This window comes from Lethenteron reissneri, chromosome 49, assembly GCF_015708825.2.
Source record: "Lethenteron reissneri isolate LAM-NWPU_2019-01 chromosome 49, ASM1570882v1, whole genome shotgun sequence".
Lineage (NCBI taxonomy): Eukaryota > Metazoa > Chordata > Hyperoartia > Petromyzontiformes > Petromyzontidae > Lethenteron > Lethenteron reissneri.
In genome coordinates, this window is record NC_083827.1 from 8,905,295 (window position 1) to 8,927,424 (window position 22,130).

Below are 22,130 nucleotides of genomic sequence, written 5' to 3' on the forward strand. Positions count from 1 at the left end.
CCCGGCGAAAACGCAAACAAACGGTTAGCTGGGCAGGTGTGTCGCACGCCTGACATCCACCACTGTGGAGACGAGGGTTTGTGGATTGCACAAATGTTGTGAAACTCCCTTCCCTGTGGCGTCCAGGCCGGAGCCTGGCTTGCCAGGAGATGGTGGGATGGCAAAGTGTGGACTAATATTATCTCTCCCTTCTGTATGGGAAAGTGTTACCTCCTCTCACACGTGTGGGATTCTTCTGGTGCTCCCCTTTCCTTCCGCATGTGAACACACTCATTAATTGCCTGAAAACATCTTAATATATAGAGAATTGCAGAGCTTGGGCAATTGTCCAAGTCTGTGTTTCCACACCGATTCTGAGATGCAATTTTCATGAACGACGTTATGCAAACCAAACTTTATTATTCAACGTGGGTCTATGGACCCACTTGTGGTACTGACATATCCTGCCCAACTCAAAGTAGGATTTGAAGTTTCCTAACTCTTGGTGATCCACCAACCCTCTCCTCCACAAGCTCTCTCATGGGTGTTCGCTCTTAGCACTCACCCCGAATCTGCGTAGGTTACACGGGGTGGGATCTTTGTCTTCGTGTGTGCCTGCAGGCTTCTTCCTGGGCAACGTGGCGAATGAGACATTGCAGAGCATCTCGCTGGAGCACGTGTGCGGGGGTGAGTGTCGCACGTGTGCGGGGGTGAGTGCCGCCCATGCCGATGCCACATCAAGCGCCGGCACACGGCGTTCCGTCTGCGCCATCCGTCTCAAACGCTGCGCCGTGCGGCCGCCGTCGCGCGATAAAATTTTGTCTGCCTGATCGCTGGCGGGCCGGGAGTTGGGAGTGTCGGTGTCTGCATGGCAACAGGGCACGGTCCAATTTTGGTGCCAGGGTGGCAAGGGTAGAGAGAGGAAGCTCAGGCAGTGTCAGGCACATGTTTCGTCACTGCTCTAGCAAATAAAAAAAATGTGTACCGTTGATAAAGATCGGACCAAAACTAAAGCATTTAATGAATTTCTCCTGCTTTCACGTTAAAACCAGCTGCACCCACATTAGCACCGAGCGCGTAATTTATGTTTGCAATATATAGATTCACATTGCTCGTGCTGAATGTGAACGTAAATTAATGTATCGTGTGTCTGTACATGCATAAAATAAGACCTAGGCTTTTCCCTGTGGACCAACATTCCCCTCCTAAAAGCCGGTTCCGTCGCTGCCTGGCAGTTATAATTTTATTTTATGACCGTCTAATTTGTAGCCGTAGTTCAACTCGTGCCTTTATTGACGCAGCGCTGTGTATGACCGCCTTGTGTTTTCCCAGCTGTGATTATTTTGCTCAAGGATCCATCCGCCGCGGTGAGAACGAAGGCAGCGGAAGCGCTGAGTCTCTTCCACACGATGTGAAAGCTCCCGAGCTTGAGTGCGAGAACTGCAAGTACGTCTTGCTGCGCGGTTACGAGTTCCTCCTTTGGAAAAAAGGGGGGAAAGAAAAAACCCAACGGCAAAACATTGCGGCGTTAACGTTGGCCAAAAAACCCGGTAAATTTCACAGTCGAGTTTATTATAAATATAAACAGGGTAGCGGTGTTAACGCGCACGAACGTTGTTTTATCAGGCGTGTTTGATTTTGGGGTTGCGGGCAGGGTGATTGATTAATTTGGCTCTGAAGTGACTGTTTATTGCAACGTCATTCGATTCACCGTGTAGCTCGTTTGTTGTTGTGCGCAGCTGCTCGTACGCTTACATGGCAGCTGAAAATCCCGTACGGCCTGTTCTGTTCTTTTTCCTTCTGTCCTTTCTCTCGTGGACCAAATTACGGAGGATGTGTATCAGCCCCTTTCGAATTATGCGGCAAAATTATAGTGTGACGCTCATGCCAAGTCTGTGTTGTTCCTGGTTGTTTCCATTGGACTTCGACAATATCATGAGGGGTTGAATCGCCCTTATGTTGGGTATCAGATCACCGACATCCTGTAGCAATCATTTAAGCCTTACACCTTTTTTTTGTACATCATGTTCATAATAATAACTCGTGTCGCTCGGGCAATTTTTTTTTTCTCACGTGCACATTTGAATGGAACGAGACTGCATGGGTCAGTGCGCGAAGGAATACAAGTCTAATGCAGTGTCAGAAAGTGGCGTAACGGAATGAAATAATCTAATGCCTTGACAGACAGCCGTGAGATTTGTAAAGCTACTACCGCCGTCCTTACTGATGTTCAATGGCCTGGCAGAGAATGTTGTGTTCCTAAGTTATTGATGCTCAGCTGAAAGAGCCAATGCGTGGGTAATATGCTTATTTAAAGCTGGTGAGCTTTTGTAGGCATTCATACCTGATGTGGGAGTGATTTAAAAACTGTGTAACGTCCAATAATAAGCTCGTACGTTTGTCAGAAGAAAACTTGTGCGCTGTGACACATAATTGTACCCTTGGCTCGATGTAATTTGATGATTGTGCTGATTTGTGAATTCCGAGTGAAGAAATCGCAAAGTCTAATATGTCACATGCGCAATTGGTCACAGATCCATAGTCCGTAATGCAAATCCAGTCGGCGCCACATGAAGGTCATATGGTGGGGTTGCGAAAGCAATGGGCGTGGAAACATCAGATGGGCCAATCTGTTTCCAATGCCGACCCCGTCTGCCGGGAGTAACACAAGAGAACGTGTGTCGAGGGGATGCGCAGTCAATCATGATGCGAGTAATCTCGACCACATGGCTTTCCCAATACAGACGCGCGCACACGCTGCAAATGAAAGTCCCGCTCAACGATCTCCGAATCAGAAGTTGCGCTTGCTTTGGAGACCCGCTGTGATCGAGAAAACTCGCCCACGATCGGGGCGCGCGGCATCGTGGTATAAGCTTGGCGCAGTTTGTGGTTTGGCGTGGGAAGAGTCTTTCGGGGTGGTGCGAGTGCTGCGCCTCGTGCTGAACAGTTTGAGGAATGCGTGCTGGTCAAGGAGCCTCGTTAGAGAGGGCATTGCATAGGAGGGGTGGAGTGTTAGTACGGTGGTTGTTGCACCATGCAATGAACCTGGCAACCTGAGTTTGATTAATGTCGGTGGTGAGTGGGATCTGAACTGTTTCTTAATCTCTCCTTCACCAACCCGCTGTTTGACGATACTGTACTTCATCCCACGCTGATGAACCATGTTCAGATATCCCCCCTTTCACACACGACATGGTGCAGGCACATTTGATCCAACAGTGGATTGACAAAGGGCTTGAAATGATTATGGTTGTTATTATTATTGTAATTCCACTGGAATGGGGTGAGTTGAAGGCAAGCTTGGGGGCGGGATGTTGGCAAGCTGGATGGGAACACAGTTTGCCCGACGGTCAGCGCGTGGGCGTTCCTCTCTTCAGACTGCTGCTCCCCCTTTCCACCGAGGAGCCGTGTGCGATATGATGTCCCTCTCGCTTGGACGTCGGCAAAAACAAATATCCCAAAGTAAAGTGAAAAACAATTAAACTTCAGTCTGCGTCGCCACTCCAAACATTTGACGGCGTGCAAAAGCAGCCGTTGTTTTGGCTCCCAGGCCCTCTGACCCGCACTGGCTGCTGGCCCAATTATAACAAGTTTTTTTTTTGTCTGAATAAATTGGAGTGTTGCTAAAATTATAATAATGCCATTGGTGAAATGGTTAATGAACTGGTCTGTCAGCTTGTTAAATATGATTTCGCATGGATAGTGAAGGTTACGGATGTTATTTTTTTGTAAAAAAAAAAAGGTAGCACTAATGGGAATTTTTTCTGGTCTTTGCACGTTACGTACACCTCGCTCCCCTCTCTCTCCCCCGGAATTGCCGATGGCTCCACTCAATGAGACGACAATTTGTGGCAAGTCCAAGTTGGGATTCCTGCGCAAGCAGACACTGAGGACAGTTGGTTGGAAATAATTAAAATCCCCTGGGTGGGAGTACTGACTGGGAATAAAACCCACCTGTTCCACGGCCCTATTGATTTTCAGTGTCTGTTTTGTAAGATTACATATATACCCACGTACACACGTGCGTGTGTGTGTGGGTATATATGAGTGTAATTATACATGCTGCGCACACATATATAATTAGTCTATTTTGTGTATAGACATTAGTTTATTTATGCACGTGCCTATAATTGTTGTGCTTGTGTAATAGCAACTGCCATCACTTGGTGACGAACAACAACTGCCGTCCGTCACTAAGTGGTTGGCAATGTCACCAAGGCACTTGTGCCAGGCTAGGTGCACTTTGAGGTACGCATAAATGTGCAAAGTGTGTATATATATACATTTATACACACTTGAAATTTGTATGATGTAATTTGCATAACAGTGAAATTCTGACTAGGCAGGAATGTCAGCGTTTGTCAAAACTAAAAATTATTTCCAAAATACAACCACGGTTGATTTCCCCAGAAAGCAGTATGCATCTTGTTGACCCTGGATTTGAACTGATAACCTTCTGATTGCGAGCCGCATACTCTAGCGTTGATCACGTAACCTGATGGATAAAAATGGGCTGAAGGTTAGCATTTGTATCTTCCACAATGTTACATGTGTTCATATTTTTTTTATGTAATCATCTCGCTTAACCCATGGCCCTATTGAGACAAGGTTCCATGAAATTCTCAAGTATGAAAAGGCTTTTGAAGCTATACATTTGTTATTTATTCACTTTTTTTTCCTCATAAATTCCTTGATATGTAATATGAAAACACTGCTCATGCTGAAATGTCCATCGAGGTACAAGTGGGTGTGTGTGTGTGTGTGACATGATGAATATGTATTCTCAGCACAGCTTGTCTGGCTGCGAGTCTTAAATATGAATAGGCAAGCTTGGGCAGTAATATAATTATACAGTTGTGTGGATCCAGACTGGAGTTGGTTAGTCATTTGTTGGTCATTATAACTCTACATAATGGAATGTGCTAGATAGATATTTTTATTGACACACGGATGAATTGGTTGCCTTTGTGCGAGTGGGAGGTTTGGAGTTGATAAAACGGACGGGCGTAAATAATGGCTCTTGACTTTCACACAGTTTGTGAAAGGTTTTTTTTGTGACGGCATTGTAAATGCATCACCAAGTTACTAAATGTCCAAGCTGTTCTAATTTAATTTGTCATTTCATCAACAAAAACTTTTTGAAAGATCGCAGACACTCGCGTGAATGCCAAAGCCATGGATCCAGCAGGGGCATTTTAGGGCAATCGTTGCGGGCAACCATCATTGGCAACCGTCGCTTGCAACGCATAAACCATGAGCAGACTTCGGTAAGCTTGGTGGGCAACTGAATGAAGGGACAGAGTTCTCTCTCCTGCAACCCACAGCGGTGTGGAGCTGACATTGATTGGTTGAGTCGACTCTGGATGCCCGTCATGCCCATCACACCACATCTCACCACACATCTCACCACACATCTCACCACACTTCTCACCACATCTCACCACACATCTCACCACACCATCATAGCACTTAACACTCTCTATGCACACCACATCACCCATTTTATCCACATCATCCATACACCACACTTTATTCACCCCATCACACCACATCACCCCCCCCCCCCCCCCCACAATCATAACACACCATCACTCTATCTCTCTAAACCAGTGGTTCTTAACCTGGGGTGCACGCACCCCCTGGGGGTGTGAGATGCCCGTTCTGGATGTGCGAGACATACCAGATGTTTTTAGAAGGTAAATCGAAAGACAAACCCTTGGTACTTATAAACATTATCCATTGTTTTACGACTGAGAACCAAAAGGGTGCAAGGCTGCAGTAAAGGTTAAGAACCACTGCTCTACACAATCATAGCGCCATCAAACCTTTCCAACACCGTCAGACCACACGACCACCACCAACAGCACCAACCGTCCACACCGTATCGTTCCACGCCCCACTCGTGAGGCCGCCGTTCTTTTCCAACGAGGCGAGAGCGCGCGATATCGGTCCTCGATGCGAGCCCTGCGATTCTGGTCGGAGGTCGGAGGTTGCTGCGATCAGATTTGCTCAGATGTTGGGCGACGAGATGTCTACGAGCGGAAACGCCACGGCGACCGTCGCCCCCCAAACTCGCCCCTTGGGATCACGGCCGCGGGGAGCCCGCGGCTGTTTGCCGCTTGACGGAGGAGCGCCGTGCAAGCGCCACTGTCGCACAATCGGTTTCCTGGCGCTGCGTGGCCTTTATTACCGACGCCCATGCTTGTCACAGCAACTCCTGTTTTGTCAACAGAAACGCGTTGCACTCAATCCTGGACGTTGCTGCGCTTGTTCTACTCAGTGGTGGTGGACCGCTGCTTATTGAGCCACGGAGTGTGGCTCGGGGTTAAACGGCTCGAAGCGATTGACACCTTTAAAGCAGCCACCACCCCTTCTACAGCTCGGGCATGCGGCAGTCCATTCATCTCTCGATGCCAACGTTTTAATTGGTGATGTGAAGCCTATTTTTTCCATATGCATTTGGATTAGCTTTGATCCGTAACTTTAGAAAAAGGATCACATTTTTTCGAACACAACCTGATCTCAATGACTGATGTATGAATTTGCTGCCCCAGTGCTCTGCTAATCCTCGTCTATCGTGACCGCGGTGGTGGGGGCGGGGGTGGGGGTGGGGGGGAGTAGCTGTGGAGCGGTTTCTTGCTTGTGTGCTTGTGTGGTCTGGTTAAAATGGTAACCGTTAGAAACCTTAAACAAAAAAAGCTGTAAATTGTCAAATATACTGTACGTTATATACCCGGGTTTCGTGATGTCATGCTGTTTACGCCATCGGTTAAACGTTCGGAATTGGGGTCGACGGTCTTGAAGGTTGCTGGGTGGCTGATTTTGATGCACTTCGTTTGCGTTTGAGAGCAATGGTCTTTGCAATACACTTTAAATAATGTACATTACATTCTACGACTGTACTGAGTTATAAGCATCGTGTAGCGAATGCGTACTTGACGCCAAAAAGAAACACAATCATTTTACGATGTAAAAATAAAGTTATATTGGGACATTACCATGATGACTGGTGTCAATCATTTTGAAGATATTTGCGGATGTTCACTGCTTGCTCAGCTTTGCTGCTGCCGAGGTTTTCGTCTTTGCGCTTTACGGCTCTCCCATGTGTTTTCGAGTTGTACCACCGACACCATACGGGGGCAAAGTGCGGCTCAACCCAACAACAGCGACAGCAAAAAAAACACACAGCGGAGAGTAAATTTAAGCATCGTGACCAGAATTTGGCTTTTTGTATCAATTCCAACTTCCTGGTAAAGGAGGGGACCCACCTTGGGCAACGTGCATGCTTGTGTGAGCGTGATGGCGATGCATCGGTCGTTTTGTATCTTCCCAATTGACCGGTGGGCCACAGTCAACAATGTGTGTAAATCGTCGCAGATGCTCCGAGTGAATGTTTTTTTCTCTGGCGGCAAGCGGCAAGGCAGAGGGAGAGCACAGATGAAAGTGGTTGCGCAGTCCAGCGGAGGGCAGTGTTGTGTCACGGCACGCCGTGAATGTACAAACCATGCTCGTGGATAATAGACGAGGTCAAGAAAAACACATCTCTCTCTGATTTTTTTGCAGAACGGAGGACGGAGTCTTAATTTAATAACAATTTGCCTGTTTGACGCCGTAGGCTTTCGCGACCAATGTTCATGTTAAAGGTGTTTTTTGGGTTAGATCGTGTAAGTATAAATATGTCGTTAAACCCGCCACCACCCGAAACAGCCAATTGGTAAGGTTTGTCACTTAAACAAAACATGCTAATGAGTTTCTACTTAAGCCTACCACCGGTGTGTTTACAATTCACAATTCTGGCAAAATCTTCCGACGATGCTGTATGTAATTGATTACCTGCGAAAACGTAACGGTACTGAAATTGTTAATGTTGTGGATTTACTCTCCATTACACCGGTGGGCTGAAGTAGTAACTAATTGGCACGTTTTTTGTTTACGTAGCAAACCTTACTAATTGGCCGTGTCGGGTGGTTAGCTGCTTAACGACACATTTATATTTGCACGATATAATAAAAACATCTTTATTATAAACAATGTGCTTGTATTTCATTGTAGAAATGGCAGGGTTGTTCAGCTGCGTGTCCAGGTGTACGGTAGAAATGTACCAAGGAGCAGCAGCTACTGTGGGTGTCGTGAGTGTCTTGACACCTCCCGAGATTTATACACATGGCTAAGAAACGCTCAACATTCCCGACAAAATCGTGGCATAATTGACTGTATTTTTGTCCATTTAACACCGTGACATAAACGCTGATTATGCTGAATGCGCTGAGTGCACAAACAGTAGGCACAGTATGTAGTCGGTATTCAATAGCTGTGTAGATTTAACATGATAAAAGTAAGTTGTTTCTTAGCTTGGTATGAGTTTGGTTTGGTTTGTTTTGGCACAGATACAACCCATTGGAAAATAAATGTTCATTTTTGATTGGGACCCGATTTACAAAAAAAGCGTGAACAAAACAACCGAAAACAATTGTACACAGTGGTCAAGTTTCGAATGGCAAGGTTGTGCATCAACACAGTACTACCGGCACAAAAATCACAAGGCTCGGATAATGCATCACACGCATCGTCACATGATATCACAGGAAAACGCTCCACATCACGCGATATTGGGTGCAAAACAGTGAAGTAGGAAAGATCGTACAAACAAAATCTCGATTACTTGTGAAATCAGAATAATGTTGCAGCTTTACACATTGTGAAGTTTGGTTGTTGAGTTCCTGCATGTGGTGGTATCTTACTTATTGATGGACTTTTTCTAAAATTTATCTTGGTGCACTTTAACAATAAGGGCATGACTCGATCAATCTTAGCTGGTCACCTAGTTGCTGGTCATTGCTGCCTCTGTTATGCTTTCAGTGGTGGTGCCCTGCCACTCGTGTTACTGCTGCACCGTTCGAGCCTCCCCCACTCGATTGCCAGCGACACCACGGCCAACCTCTCTGGAAAAGCTATCTGATATTTTCTGCTTCCCAGAATAACGGATATCAAAATCCGCCCGAGTCGTTAACACTGCGTTGCTTTCACTGGGTTTAATGCAACGCATGCTTCGGCCTGTTAATGGGCACTCGAACAACTCGAAAAAAAGACGAACAAAAGTAAAAGTCCCCCCCTCCCCCCAAAGTTTGTAACCGAGGGCAGCTGCACTGAAACCCAATAGGGAAGGCGTCAACGTCAGTGATACCGGAGCGGCGGCACACTACGTCCGAGCGGGGACATCGTCGTACCACAGCTGCCACGGACACCACAGCGGCCGCCCGAAGCTACTGCTCGCCCGAACCCCGCCAGCCAGCCCGGCCGCCCGTCCGTCCGTCCGTCCGTCCGGCCGGCCGAACGATAATGGAGGCCCGTCTCGCCGTCTGCGCGGTCCTGCTGCTCGCGGTCGGCTACGTGAAAGCCTTCGGCTATGTGTCCGGCCCTGGTGAGTGAAGCGTTGGCTTGCTTGCTCTGTTGGTGGTTGTGGTGGTGGTGGTGGACTTAAAACTGCAACGTCGGTTGAATGAGGTGTCGTCCAAAAGTGTTGCAGATCAGATTTTAGTTAAGCACCGGCGGGTATCGAAATTAAATGTGGTTTCCATTGGCAGCGGGGGAATATAACAGCCCAGATAGACATTGATTCTGGGTCACGGCTAACTTCAGTGGCAAGCTGAACCAGAATTGACCCTGAACACCCCCTGTCCACTAAACCACACCGACCAGCATGGTGAAGTATGCTTAAGCAAGCCCCGTGTCTCATACGGCACGTGGAGGTCTTTAATCAGCAGGGAATGGACAGAGGGCTGTACATTATAATTCATTACAATTCACTCGTTTAAATTTACATCCCCTTATTAAATCAAGAGTATTGAGTCAGCAACCTCTTATCACGCTACTATCCAAAACAACCGCCATGTCTCTCGCCATCTCTGCACATCGCCATGGCGGGGTGGCGCAGTGGTGACACGTGTGCCTCAAAGCGGCAAAATCCTGGGTTTGACTCCTGACTCGGGCGCCTTTCGTCGTGAAGTTTGTATGTTTGCCTGTGGTGCATGGGTTCCCTCTGGGTTCTCTGGTTTCCTCCCACAGAAACGCCCCCCCCCCCCCCGCCTGTAACATTCAATGTCATTTGTATTGGCCAAATATCCCAAATGCTTAACAGTTACCTGCAAATCACGCATATTGAATTAAACATAGTGACATCGCCTCCGAAAATTTGGCAGTCTCCAGAAATAGAGTCGCGAGACTCGGTGTCTTTCCTGGTTTAAGATTTTTTTTTTTAAATAACCGACCGGCCACCCTTACCGAGACCATCTCACGATGATTACAAAAAAATAGTTGCCAGGCTTCAGAATAACCCTCGCGTTGCACGACTGCTGACACGGCTTCCACAACTAATTCGAACAAAATGTCGTCGTGCTGGGTGCGCTCCGTTTGGTTTGGCAGGAAGTTGGTAATGCTAAATTTGTTGATGGTGTCTGAGATCACAAATCCCAACCGTGGTGAAAATTGAAACGCAGTTAAAATTCATAACAAAAAAAATTACCTCTACCAGTGTCTTAATTATTCGGTTGAAATACTAACTAAACAATTCTGTTATCAATTATCCAGTAATAGCCTGCCCGGTAATTGGTAAAACTACTTAAGTTGGACCAGGCTATGGGTTATAACTTCCTCATTGTAGCTAATAGCCGGAACAGTGGTGTGCGGTTGAATGGTACACATTATACCATTACTCTCAAACATTAAGGTTAATAAGAGGTTTTGCCTGCCGCTACTTATAGAATTAAGGTTGAGGCTTCGTGTTGAGTAAAAAAAAAAATCCCATTAAGGTTAAGGTTAGGTGTGTTATTTTAAAACTGTAATTACATATGTTGTAACCGCCATACGTCACGCTCTCTCCTCGCACACTTTCATCGCGAGCGCTTTTCCGTTCGTTATCCCAAGTTGTTTAAACCTGCGGCAAAGGATCGTCAACTGGGATTCATTTCTTTTCATTTTTTATCCATCCCGAAATTTTCAGTGCATCCTGGACAGCACACGACGAAAGACCGTTGCTTTATTTCAGCCGGGTCTGCCCCGAGCCTGGAATCCAACACGCTGGGCCAACGTGCCAATCAAACTTAATTTGGAGCTTTCGTGACTGCAGGAATTACTCTTAGGTTCTTTCAGTAAAGTCACGTATAAAGAGAAAATAATAAATTAAATACTAGCATACAACGTTTCGATTGCAACACAAGCAATCATCATCAGGTATTAATGAAATAGAAGCACAAATCTAGTTTACTTAGAAATGTAATGTAATACAACAGAGAGTCGGATAACATAACAGTCAAATACCCTACCTGGTTGATTACGTTCTCGGGAAGAACGTAATCAACCAGGTAGGGTATTTGACTGTTATGTTATCCAACGTGCCAATGTTGGCCAGAGCAGCATTGGCACGTCGACTTGGGATCCAGCATTGCCTCTCGCTATCACCGGGGCTACTTAGTCACGGGAAATATTCCGTGAGGGTGATGCTAGTCCTGTTGACTGCGATTTGAGCTGTTGCTCTGGAGACCGGGAGATCGTTGATCAATGTCAGGTCCGCCGGGTTGATGGCATTAGTGGTGATTTTTCATTTCAACAGAATAGTGGGCCACGCGAAAGTTGCCGTCTTCCACTCCAAACGATGATAAAGATTTTGTTGGAGGGGCAAGGGAAATCTTTTTAAGAGAGACGGTAACTCACTCTCACCGCCTTCTCGTCCCCGATAACACGATGAATTGTCAGAGTTCAGCGCCGCGGTGCGAGTCGTTTAACATAGTGGCTAATGGAGAGTGCCTTGAGTGGCTGGCAGAGGTGACATGACTGACCCCGTTAGATACGTGATATACGAATAAAAAAAAACACTTAAATTCATATTCGCGTCTTCATTTATGGTGTTTTAAAAAAAGCAACAGGCTACAACTGTACTTTTAATGTTGTAAGCCATTCCATCTGGGTAGCTGAGTGGAGTCTGCTAGTCCCTTCAGAATGCACCCGTTGTTATTGGGCAGCCATCAGTGATATGCCTCTGCCTGATACGCATACGATTCGAGGCAATGGAACTACCATCACCACCACCACAATGTTATAACAAATCGCGGCGCGAGATTAAAAACCTGTGAATCAATGCGCTGTTAGACCTGGAGGGTTTTGTCTTTTTAACGCTCTTTAGCTGTGATCGGCGCATAAAATCTCCCCCTCCCCCCACCCCAAAAAGAAAAAATCCACGCTGTCGGGGTGCGATATCGCGCAGAGCCCCCCACACAGAGCCCCCACGTGCAGGCGGTGTGGTGGCTCTAATGAGGCGTGCACGTGGCTCTAATTGATGGAAGGCACCGGGCACACAGCGAATTCCAAATGAGTCTGTGGGGCCGGGTGGTGGGGGAAGTGGGGATGGGGGGGGGGGCAGCTGTTGGGGACGGTCATAATTTTACTGGCGGAGTGAGTGATTCCGAGAGACGGGGGCGTGGGGGAGCGTGAGGGCATCTCCCTCTTGGGTAGTAAACACTACAGACAATGTCTCCGCCGTTGATGCAGAGTGGAAGCATGTGGGGGTGGAGGGGGGAGTATGTGGAAGACAGGTCGTATTATTTTCCAGCAGGAGGCTGTGGCACCCCGCTGGTGCCACTCCGCTAGTGCGGCGGCCGACGCGGGTCTCTGCGTGAGCGTCTGTGACAGATGGCTACAAGAGTTGCCCCAAGAAGTTGCTCGAGAAGCCGTTCCAGAGGGGCTGCGTCAACGACGAGGACTGCCCTTCTTCACTGCACAAGTGCTGCGTCTTCGACTGCGGGCCCGTGTGTGTCACCCCCGTCATAGGTACGAGCTTCGGTTGGGCTACGTACGGTGCGAGAGAAGTAAAATAAAAAGACAGACACCTCGGAGAGCTATGAAGCACAAGCACGGAAGCCTACGCAGCAGCAGCAACAGTATTACTCACCCACTTGATTGCTACAATATGGAGTCTAATCAACCTTTTATGTCCACCTTCTAGCCACCGTAAGGGTCATTCTGCTTGAGTCAGCTGCTTTGTCATGGCGCTCCCCTGTGATCTCGGTGACCCAGCTCACTGAGCCACTGAGAGGCGAAGGTTGACGGCATGCTGTCACGGCCATGTGGAAAAGCCCTTATAATAATTATCTTTAAACCAGGAAAGCCTGAGTCTCAAGTTTTTTTTTCGGGGTGGCCTTGATACATTGGAATGCTTGGCGCAATTCCAGTAATAGGTGTACGGCATGTTTTAAGAAACTGTAGGACCGAGAGAAAACCCATCGTGCATACGAGGAGGTGGTAACACTCAAATGTCTGCATACATAGATTCAAGAATCCCGTTGACCGTGCAGTTGTTTCCTGGCCACCTCGCAACCCGAGCCCACAGCACTTCGTATTCCTAGGCAGTCTCCAATCAAAGTACTCAACAGGCTAAATCAAACCTGCTTAGCTTTCCGGCATCCGAAGGTCGGGCACGTTGATTTGGTCGTGTCCGGCTGGGTTTGCGTCATCCTCTTCGTGGGTAACAGGGTGGTGTCCGAAAGGCGCTAATTGGCCTCTATCACGCCGAACCTTTGACCTGCCTGCACACAAGCACAAAATGCACGGTGATAAGGTGGATAATATCGTGCACGTTTTAAGTGCGTTATTTTCACCCGCGTGCAACAAAACAAAACCTATTAACAGCAATCTTTATGTAGCGTGCCTTGTTAGGGCCAGCAGCTTGTTTATGATGAGACCGTCTAAAGGAACAAAATTGATTGGTATGACCTGGAACGTGACATCGAACGGGGGAAAGAAAAAAAAATCGCCATCGACATCCCTTTTTAATGGGTACACATTCTCACCTAATTACAATTGTCATTGACCATCACGGGGGCCGAACGATGCTGCAGGCAAATGCATGGTGGTAGGCAGTGTCATCGTTATTACGACAGGCGTGCGTGAGCCAAGGAGATCATTGTGGAGTTCAAATGTGGCTGAGAAGGGGTTTAAAAAAAACATTAACGCCTTTGGCTTGTTGCACCCTCTCGGCCCCCCCTCCCCTCGTCCAAAACATTGACCTCCCCTTGGACGAATCAAACGAAGCTCCCTCACTCCAGCGTAGGTTTTTAAATCCTTTATATTAAGTTCGCTTGCTTGCTTGCGTGCTTGCTTGCTTGCGTGCTTGCTTGCTTGCTTGCATGCTTGCTTGCTTGCTTACGACTGTGCAAATCTTTCGGTCGTTTTTTAACCCACTTCCCGTGATCCAATCGAGCTGACATTTTGCACACAGACTCGTTGTGCGAGACAATTAATGTTCGTGAAAAAAAATTCCAAAATTTTACACTGTTTAGGGAAAACAAATTAAATATTTAATTACCAATTGCTTAATACTGGCAGACAATCATCTGACCCATAGGTGGCAGCCATCTCAAGCCAGAGGACGAGAAGACTCTAGCCGCCACGCATATAAAGGATTTATAGTGAAAAACTTTGTTTTTACGGGTTTACTTGTTTCCCAGTTGTGAATCCAGGAATTGAAATCCGGAGAGCGATTTGAGCTCCTGACGGTTGTTTTCTCGCGCGTGGACACGACACGGCGGACTTTATGGAGAGAAGCACGTGGCGCGACTCTCAAACACGAGCACAGAGCGAGCGACTGAACTGTAGGATATCTTTTCATTTGGGTAAAACCCACTGAGCTGCATTAGCTCTTTATTGAAGGTGACCTAGCCACGCATGACGGTGGGAATTCATAGTAGCCAAGTAATCTAAACACGCATGTCTCTTAATGTGGAGGGTCAAAACCGAAGGACCTGGAGCACAATCCACATAACCACGGAGAGAGAGAGACACGCAAACTCCAAATATATACAGGCGTTGGGGGTCGGGGCTCGAACCAGTCACCTCCTACCTACCCCGGCGAGGGAGATAACATCTCGCCACTGCGCCGCCTCGAGGAAAGCCCCCTTGCTGTTCGTGGGAGAGGCTTCACAGCCGCATGTTGTGTGTCCTGTGTTGTCCCCGCAGTGAAGTTTGGCGTGTGCCCGGTGCGCCACGGAATGGGTATGTGCGCCGAGTACTGCACGGATGATGTGGAGTGCCCCGGCGAGGAGAAGTGCTGCAGCAATGGCTGTGGTCACGAGTGCATGAAGCCCCACTTGGGTAAGTAAGGCTGCCCCTAACGTCCACTGGCCGGTGAGCCGGTCTCAACGGTGGCTGCGGGAAAAACAAATGCAGGCTTGGGAACGCCACATTTCATCAACCCCCCCCCCCCCCATCAATGGAAATGAGACCTCCTCCTATGTGTCAGTACTGACGGTGAGAAATGCTGGTGAGAGACCGGCTGCTTGAGACCAAGCCACCCTGAATTCACCTGATGTCGTCGTATATCAGAAGGGGAACGGGGTTGAGCCGAGTTGAAACTTGGATGGGTGACCAGCAGTGCTTGCTGGGTATTGTCGGTTGTGAAACTGTCACGTCACCAGGAGATCCATTGAACAGCCTTATCCAGCCCATAGGCTCAAAATAACTGAATTTGTGGCCATCTCAACGAGTTGAGAAAATGTGGCTATCCAACAGGCAGCAGGGTCTTTTGGGATGGCAACATTTCCCCAACTCTCTGAGTCCGTGGTTATAAACGGTAAGTGGTCAGACGTTCTTGATATGTGCATGAATTTTGCATATGCAATGCTACCGATGTTCGTGTGTTGTTAAATCTTTTTTGTTTTTTTTCTTCCATTCGACACTTATTATTCTGTTTTGATGGGTTTCCTCCACTTTTACAGATTCGAATCTCTGCGTGTTGTTAAATCCTAGTGGCAGTGATGTAGCGTGGTTGGCGTTGGCCATTGCTACCAGCAATGACAACGAGACCTCTGTACAAATACCCTCATCTGGGCCCCTCTGGCCCATGACCGTGGGGGCGCAGGTTGCAATTCGTCCGCGAGACAGGGCATCTTGACAGCCAAGTTTGGATAACATTGGGTAACAAAAAAAGCTAAAGGTGCAGCCCTGCAATTGCTCGCTGGTGCCACTGCTGGAGAAAGGGGCCTCCAACAGAGGGAGTCACCATAGCCCACCCCTCGAGGTTGTTGGTCTCTAGAGCTTGGGTAAAAAAAAAAGTAGCGGCCGGCCTCGGACACGACCAGTTTGGGAGGTGGGGGGTAGGTGAGCTCGATACCGAACCCTGCCGCTTCTGCGACATCCACGCACGGGGTGCTGCTCCCCCCCCCGGTCGTTATCTTTAGCTGATTTACAGCAGCGGCACGTCACGTGCCGGGCAACAACAGGTGCTATTTCTAAACGCGGTGCCAGCGCTCCGCTCGCCCGCCCACACCCGTCCGTCCGCTCTGCACGTTGCGCCGACAATAGCCGCCTTTGTGATCTGCGAAGCTGCCGCTTTGCGTTGGTTTTGGTTGACGTGAGCAGGGAAGGATGTTGAAGCGGCTAATGGAGAAAAAAACATATAAAAGAACCCTTTCCCCCCAACCAGTTTGCTGATTATGCCCCACGATGGGCTAGAGAATTCGTGGCCGTGCCACGCGCCAAATTGCATCTGGCAGCTCGTTGGCCCCAGCGCTTGAATAACTCAGTGTGGCGTCCGCACCAGAAGCTCGGCCGCTAATTAATGTTCTGAGACTGCCCATTGGAGGAATGCCACCTCCGGGTCTTTTAGTGCGGTAATTTTTCCGTGCACAGGCCGTGCCACTGGAATTAAATGTCTTATTTCTGGTTTGCGCTGTCAGCATTGCTTAAACACAAATATTGTTCACAATTATAACACAACCTTCCCGGAGGGGAATCTCAGTTGCAACTCACACGTCCTTCATTTGTTCGGAGGAATTTGTTTTAATTTTCCGCGGTGGAACGATCCCCACCTTGCTGGAACTTTGCAGAGAATTTTCACAATCCAGGATCAATATTAAAATTGCAGAATTGATTATTTTGTATTAGTACTTGAAAATGGTAGCCAGCTGTAGTGGCTGCAGGGGTAACATGAAGATGTAGAAATGGAAAAACACCAATTCTTAAACTTGTGATTCAGTCATGTATCATGAGCTTAATACTGTAATAGATGAGTCGGTGCATCATTTAACTGCTACTGTTAAAACTCTACCGGAACAAAATTTGAGTGGAGTGGAGGCTAAATTTCGATTTAAAGCTTTCGTGACTGCAGGGATTCATCTTCTTGGTTCTTTCGGTAAAGTCACGTAGAAGCATAGAAGTGACTCTCGGTAAAGTCACTTGTACGTGACTTTACCGAAAGAACCAAGAAGATGGAGTGGAGGCGTACATATTTAGACCGCTGCTCTATGAAACAATTGAGTTCAGTTCCCGGTCGTGGCGAGTGGTATCTGAACTGGTCCTGGGACCACTTCACCAAACCTCTACTGATTGGCGTGGTGAAGTATGGTCATACTGCCCCCATGATTTCATCCCTCCATGTCTGCGGTGGACATCCTCTTCGGTGTTTCCCACTCTTTTGGCTGCCACTGTTCAAATTGCCTCCCCGGCACGTAGAGCACAACGTTGGACATCGCGTGGAGCAACCCGCGTTACACCCCAAAAACACGTGGGGCAGCTAGCACTATTATTATTATGGATGCAATTCTAAATAAAGTGGACAATTGTTACGTGGCGGGTGTGGTAACAGTGTGCGGTGGTGACCCAGTGGCGAGATGTTAACTACCTCGCCTGGTACGCAGGAGGTCGTGGGTTCAATCCCGACCACCGACGCTTGCATATTCGCGAGTTTGCGTGTTCACCTCTCCCCGTGGTCGTGTGGATTTTTCTCTGGGCCCTCCGGTTTTCCCCTCCACATTTGGAATCGGCGTGCGCTCAGAATATTTGGCTGCTCTAACTGCCCACGTGCTAAGCCACTTCGTTGAGCTATCATCTGTGGACAGGTCGCTTCTGAAAAAGATCTGTATAGCTCAGTGGGGCTTTGCACCTGGTAAAATAAAACATTGTTCTTTATTATCATTTGTCTTCTTCCTCTTCAGTGAAGCCCGGAAAGTGCTCCCAGCCCAAGACGACGGGGATGTGCGCCGAGTACTGCGAGCACGACGGAGACTGCAGCGACGATCAGAAGTGCTGCCAGACCACTTGCGGCCACGCTTGCAGTGACCCCTGCGAGTAGCCCTCCTCCCCCTCCTCCCACCCCCACCGGCGGAGGGGATTGGAACCCCCCTTGCGGTCGGGCGCATGGAATTCCCCGCGCGGAGTTTTTCCTCCTCGGCGCTGCGCGCACTCACGGCCGTATTTAGGATGTCTGTTACCCCTGGGGGACGCCAGAGCAGAATGCGAAGAGTCCCTCTCTCTATTCTTAGCTAGTTCATTGGGAGCACCGCCGTTATCATCGGCCGTCATCGATCCACTGCTGGACGACGGCTTCGCCAAAGTCGTCACGGTTACGCACGGTGCGAAAGAAGTGCGATGTACACGCGTCCCTTGTGGTCCCTCGATGCAAACAATCCACCTCGCGTCCGCGCCCGCGAGCTTTAAATCGCTCCAACTACACAAGTGGACGTTCTCTCGGATTCGTTCCATGACCGAGACGCAAACTCCATGAATGTTGTTGACCTTCGGTCATCATCTGTTCGAACGACGTGTCCTTCCGGAGCCCACTTAGTTTGCTTATCGCTTAGAATGATGTGTTTAACCTTGCGCGTGTGTTCTCGCGTCCGTGTATTCATCTTTTTTTTGTTGTCAGCACGATAGGAGAGGCTTAATCTATGTCAGTTGGGGGAAGACTTGGAGGACGAAATGTAAAAGAACTTAATAAACAGAAATTAAAAAAATGTGATCGTTTATATTGTTCATCAAGATGTCATCACGCCCAGAACTGTTGATGTCACCGCATCTCGCCAGCGCTCTCCGCCAAAGCTCGCAGCTGCCACACAGCTGACACGCGATCTCCAAGATTTGCCGTAATAGAATCTCACCGTCTGTTCGTAGGTCTTCCCCTTGGTCGCTGGACTCGTGGAGTCCATGTATTGGTCATGCTGCAACAATAATCATCATGCTCAAACAATAATCATCATAAACAGTCCCTCTGGAGATGTCAGCCGCCGGACAAATGCCCCGTGTGTCTCCCCTACACCTAAACCCGGCCCTGCGTGCACCTGCGTTGCATCGTGTGTCACTGTGTGAGATCACGTGCACCCGTGTTAGATCGTGGACTAAGACAGCCTGCCGCTGGAGATGTTATCAGTCGGGCCATGTGCAATGACTGTTGCTGCATTTGCGGCATGTGCTGTCTGCAGACTGCGGCTTCAAGGGGGTTACAAGCCTGCTGCGAATGTGTGGGTGCATGTGTCTGCGCGTGCGCGTCTGTGCATGCAAGCGCGTGCGTGTGCAGGGAGCGGTAGCGTGGTGGTTCGCGCACTTCACTATGAATCTGGTGACCCGTGTTCAATTCCCGCTCACGACCAATAACAGTGGTGAATATTTGAACTGGTCCTGGGCCTCCCCTAGGTTGACTCAGCCTCAAATGAGTACCTGGTACGATGTGTAAACATCACCACCAGGGAGACAAAGGTGGCAAGGCGTGGTGCTGGCCACCCACCCCCTCGTGTGCCATGCTGGCCTTCATCGGTGCTCGCTAACTGCACTTGCCCCTACAGTTTCTACGGGGGATCTTTGTCTTTTATATGTGGACAACGGTAACATCGTGGTCATCCCACCACACTACAAAACCGGCAACTGGAGTTTGATTCCAGGCCATGGCAAACATTAGCGGTGAATACGTTAACCAGTCCTGGGCCTCAACCTAAGTTGATTGAGCCTTCATTATCTGGGGAGACAATGGTGGCCGGGTGTGGCGTTGGTCGTGCCGCTACATCATGTGCTGTGCCGGCCTTCATAGGTACTCAACAGACAGCATTGGCTACAGCAGCCTGAAGAGAGCTTTAAGTGGATCTTTTTCTGTGTGTGACGTGTGCCTGGGTGCTATACTGTTATTCCCTAAATAGTTTAATTTTCAGTTGCAGTGATTTTTTTTCCCTTTTAAAAATTGTCACGTCAATCTAGATGTGGGCTGTGTTGCCCCAAATGCCAGAGTGACATCAGAACAAAAAAACGGAGCCAAAAGAGTGTATCTGTAAGCGTGTCTGTCTATGTGTCTGTCTGTCTGAGTGTCTGTAAGAGTGTATGTCTGTCTGAGAGTGTCTGTCTGTCTGTCAGTGTCTGTTTTTAAGTGTGTCTGTAAGATTGTCTGTCAGAGTGTCTGTGAGTTGTCTGTCTGCCTCACCTTGGTTCAACTTGGGCCAGCAGACAGGCAGGCAGAGCCATGTGGGCAAGGATCAGCATTCGTGTTCTTTACACTGTGGCTTATAAATAGCGGTGTTTGTAGAACTCTGAAATCTGATGCAATGGCAATTTAGTCTCTAAATAAACACACGTAACCCTGCCAAGTGCTACTTATCTAGAAGTGTTTTTTTATGTCTTTGTCGTCAAGTAACATTTCTTTTTGCGGGTGACATGGCTGAGCCGATAGCGCGTCTGCAACGTCGTTTGCAGAGGTTTCAAGGTTCGAACCCAACAGCCGCCCCTGGTTAACACTGCGGGTGCTTTGAGCACGAGTATTCGTCGTCTGCTTCAAAGTGGACGTTCCTCGGAAAAGGTGGCGCGCTAAAATGTTGTCGGTGTCACGGTCCAAAGTTGAAAAGTTCCTCGCAAATTCCTGTCTTGGATAAAGCCTCACAGCTACATTGCCCCCCTCTCTCCCCTCCCCCCGCCCTTTTAATCTGTGAAACATAGCGCCTTCGCGATAGCCTTGCACAAGGAGAATGACAAATTCCACATTTACCAAATTGTCATTAGTAAGTGCATAAGTTGTGGCCAACTGGTATCTATGAAAGGTCATTCAAAGGTCGGGGCTTGGGGAATGTGGAGCGGTGGTGTAGTGGTTCGCGGCGCGAGGAAACAACCACATGAGTGGTGAATTATCTGAACTGGTCCTGTGCCTCCCCTAGGTTAACTTAACATTACATCATGACCTGGCGCAGTGTGTAAACATCGGCACTGGCTTCCACTAGCAACCCCCTTGCACGCCGTACCGACCTTCATGGGTGCTCGCTAACAGCACTAGCCCCAAGTAGCCTGTGTGGGCGATGTGGGAATGACTTTGAATTTTGGTGTTGGGCACACGATGCCCAAGCAAACTCTTTAGATAGCACTCGCTGCCCATGCACGGGCAGCTATTAAATGTGGCCTACCTTTCTTACATCATTGAGATGAAAATCATTGCAAAGATTTTCTGCTACTGCATAACAATGAAGCACTCATTGATTTGTATCACGCAGTATGAATATCATTTTTTTAATGACATTCTAAGGGGACATTCTTTGTTCACAAAGCACTTTGATGGTGCCCTCCCATGGGGCCAAGTTTCTAGCTGGCAGTATATACCGTATATAAATTGTGTAAATGGGGACACCGCAGTTAGTCGATCGACAGCTCACGTGTGGCGGTGTCTGGCCAACTTGGAAGGGCAGACCAAGTAACATTCACAATTCTGGCAAAATTGCCAGACGATGCTGGGGTGTAATCACCGGCGAAACGTCACGGAACTCAAAGTGTAAATGTTGTGGATTTACTCTCCAAACACACCGACCGGAGGGCTGAAGTAGCAACGGTTTTTTTTTTACCGTGACAGAACTAATTGGCTGTGTCGGGTGGCGGGGGGTCAACGGACACATCTACACTTACGCGATCTAACCCAGGAAAAAATTATCTATGACAAATAAAAACCTCCTAGAGCTTCCACTCGCAGAGACCCTTTTAAGTCAGCAGTGGCATGTGCGAGCAGTTCCAGCACACACACTTTTGTTACCTTTGTATTTTCAGCCGAACATTGCAACCTCCCGCTGGAAAGTATCCTTGTTGCGGGGGTCTTTATCATAGTTGAGCTGACAGCTCAACAACAACAATAACGCAATTGCCAACTTGATGAGCCAAACAGCATCTGTACTGGTATTGAGTGTTCTTTCAAGCTTTAATCACGATGAAAGACTGCATTTTTCTTTCTTTCAATTGTATTACCAAACCAGTCAATCTATTCGTAGGAAGGGGAATGATGGATTGATTTTTCTTCCCACCCCCCACCACCCAATGCAAACTCATTTCCCTATCATCCTCGACAAAAGTTTTCTTAAAGAAGATCTGCTTCG

At 48.2% G+C, this 22,130-nt stretch overlaps 2 protein-coding genes across 3 annotated transcripts in view; both read left to right on the forward strand.

Annotated features, from left to right (window-relative positions):
• MROH1 (maestro heat like repeat family member 1) overlaps window positions 1-6,976 on the forward strand; it is a 65,609-nt gene extending 58,633 nt beyond the window's left edge. For both annotated transcript variants that reach the window (XM_061572170.1, XM_061572171.1), the window contains 2 exons: window positions 601-666; window positions 1,312-6,976. In XM_061572170.1, coding sequence (XP_061428154.1) covers window positions 601-666; window positions 1,312-1,394 — 149 coding nt within the window. In that variant the 3' untranslated portion in view covers window positions 1,395-6,976. The remainder of the gene's footprint in view (window positions 1-600; window positions 667-1,311) is intronic.
• Window positions 6,977-9,141: 2,165 nt separating this feature from the next.
• On the forward strand, window positions 9,142-20,368 carry LOC133354811 (waprin-Phi1-like). Its single transcript, XM_061571950.1, has 4 exons — window positions 9,142-9,400; window positions 12,664-12,801; window positions 14,986-15,120; window positions 17,961-20,368. Exons 1-4 carry the CDS (start codon window positions 9,319-9,321, stop codon window positions 18,095-18,097), a joined length of 492 nt encoding a protein of 163 aa, XP_061427934.1. The 5' UTR covers window positions 9,142-9,318; the 3' UTR covers window positions 18,098-20,368.
• Window positions 20,369-22,130: the final 1,762 nt, after the last annotated feature.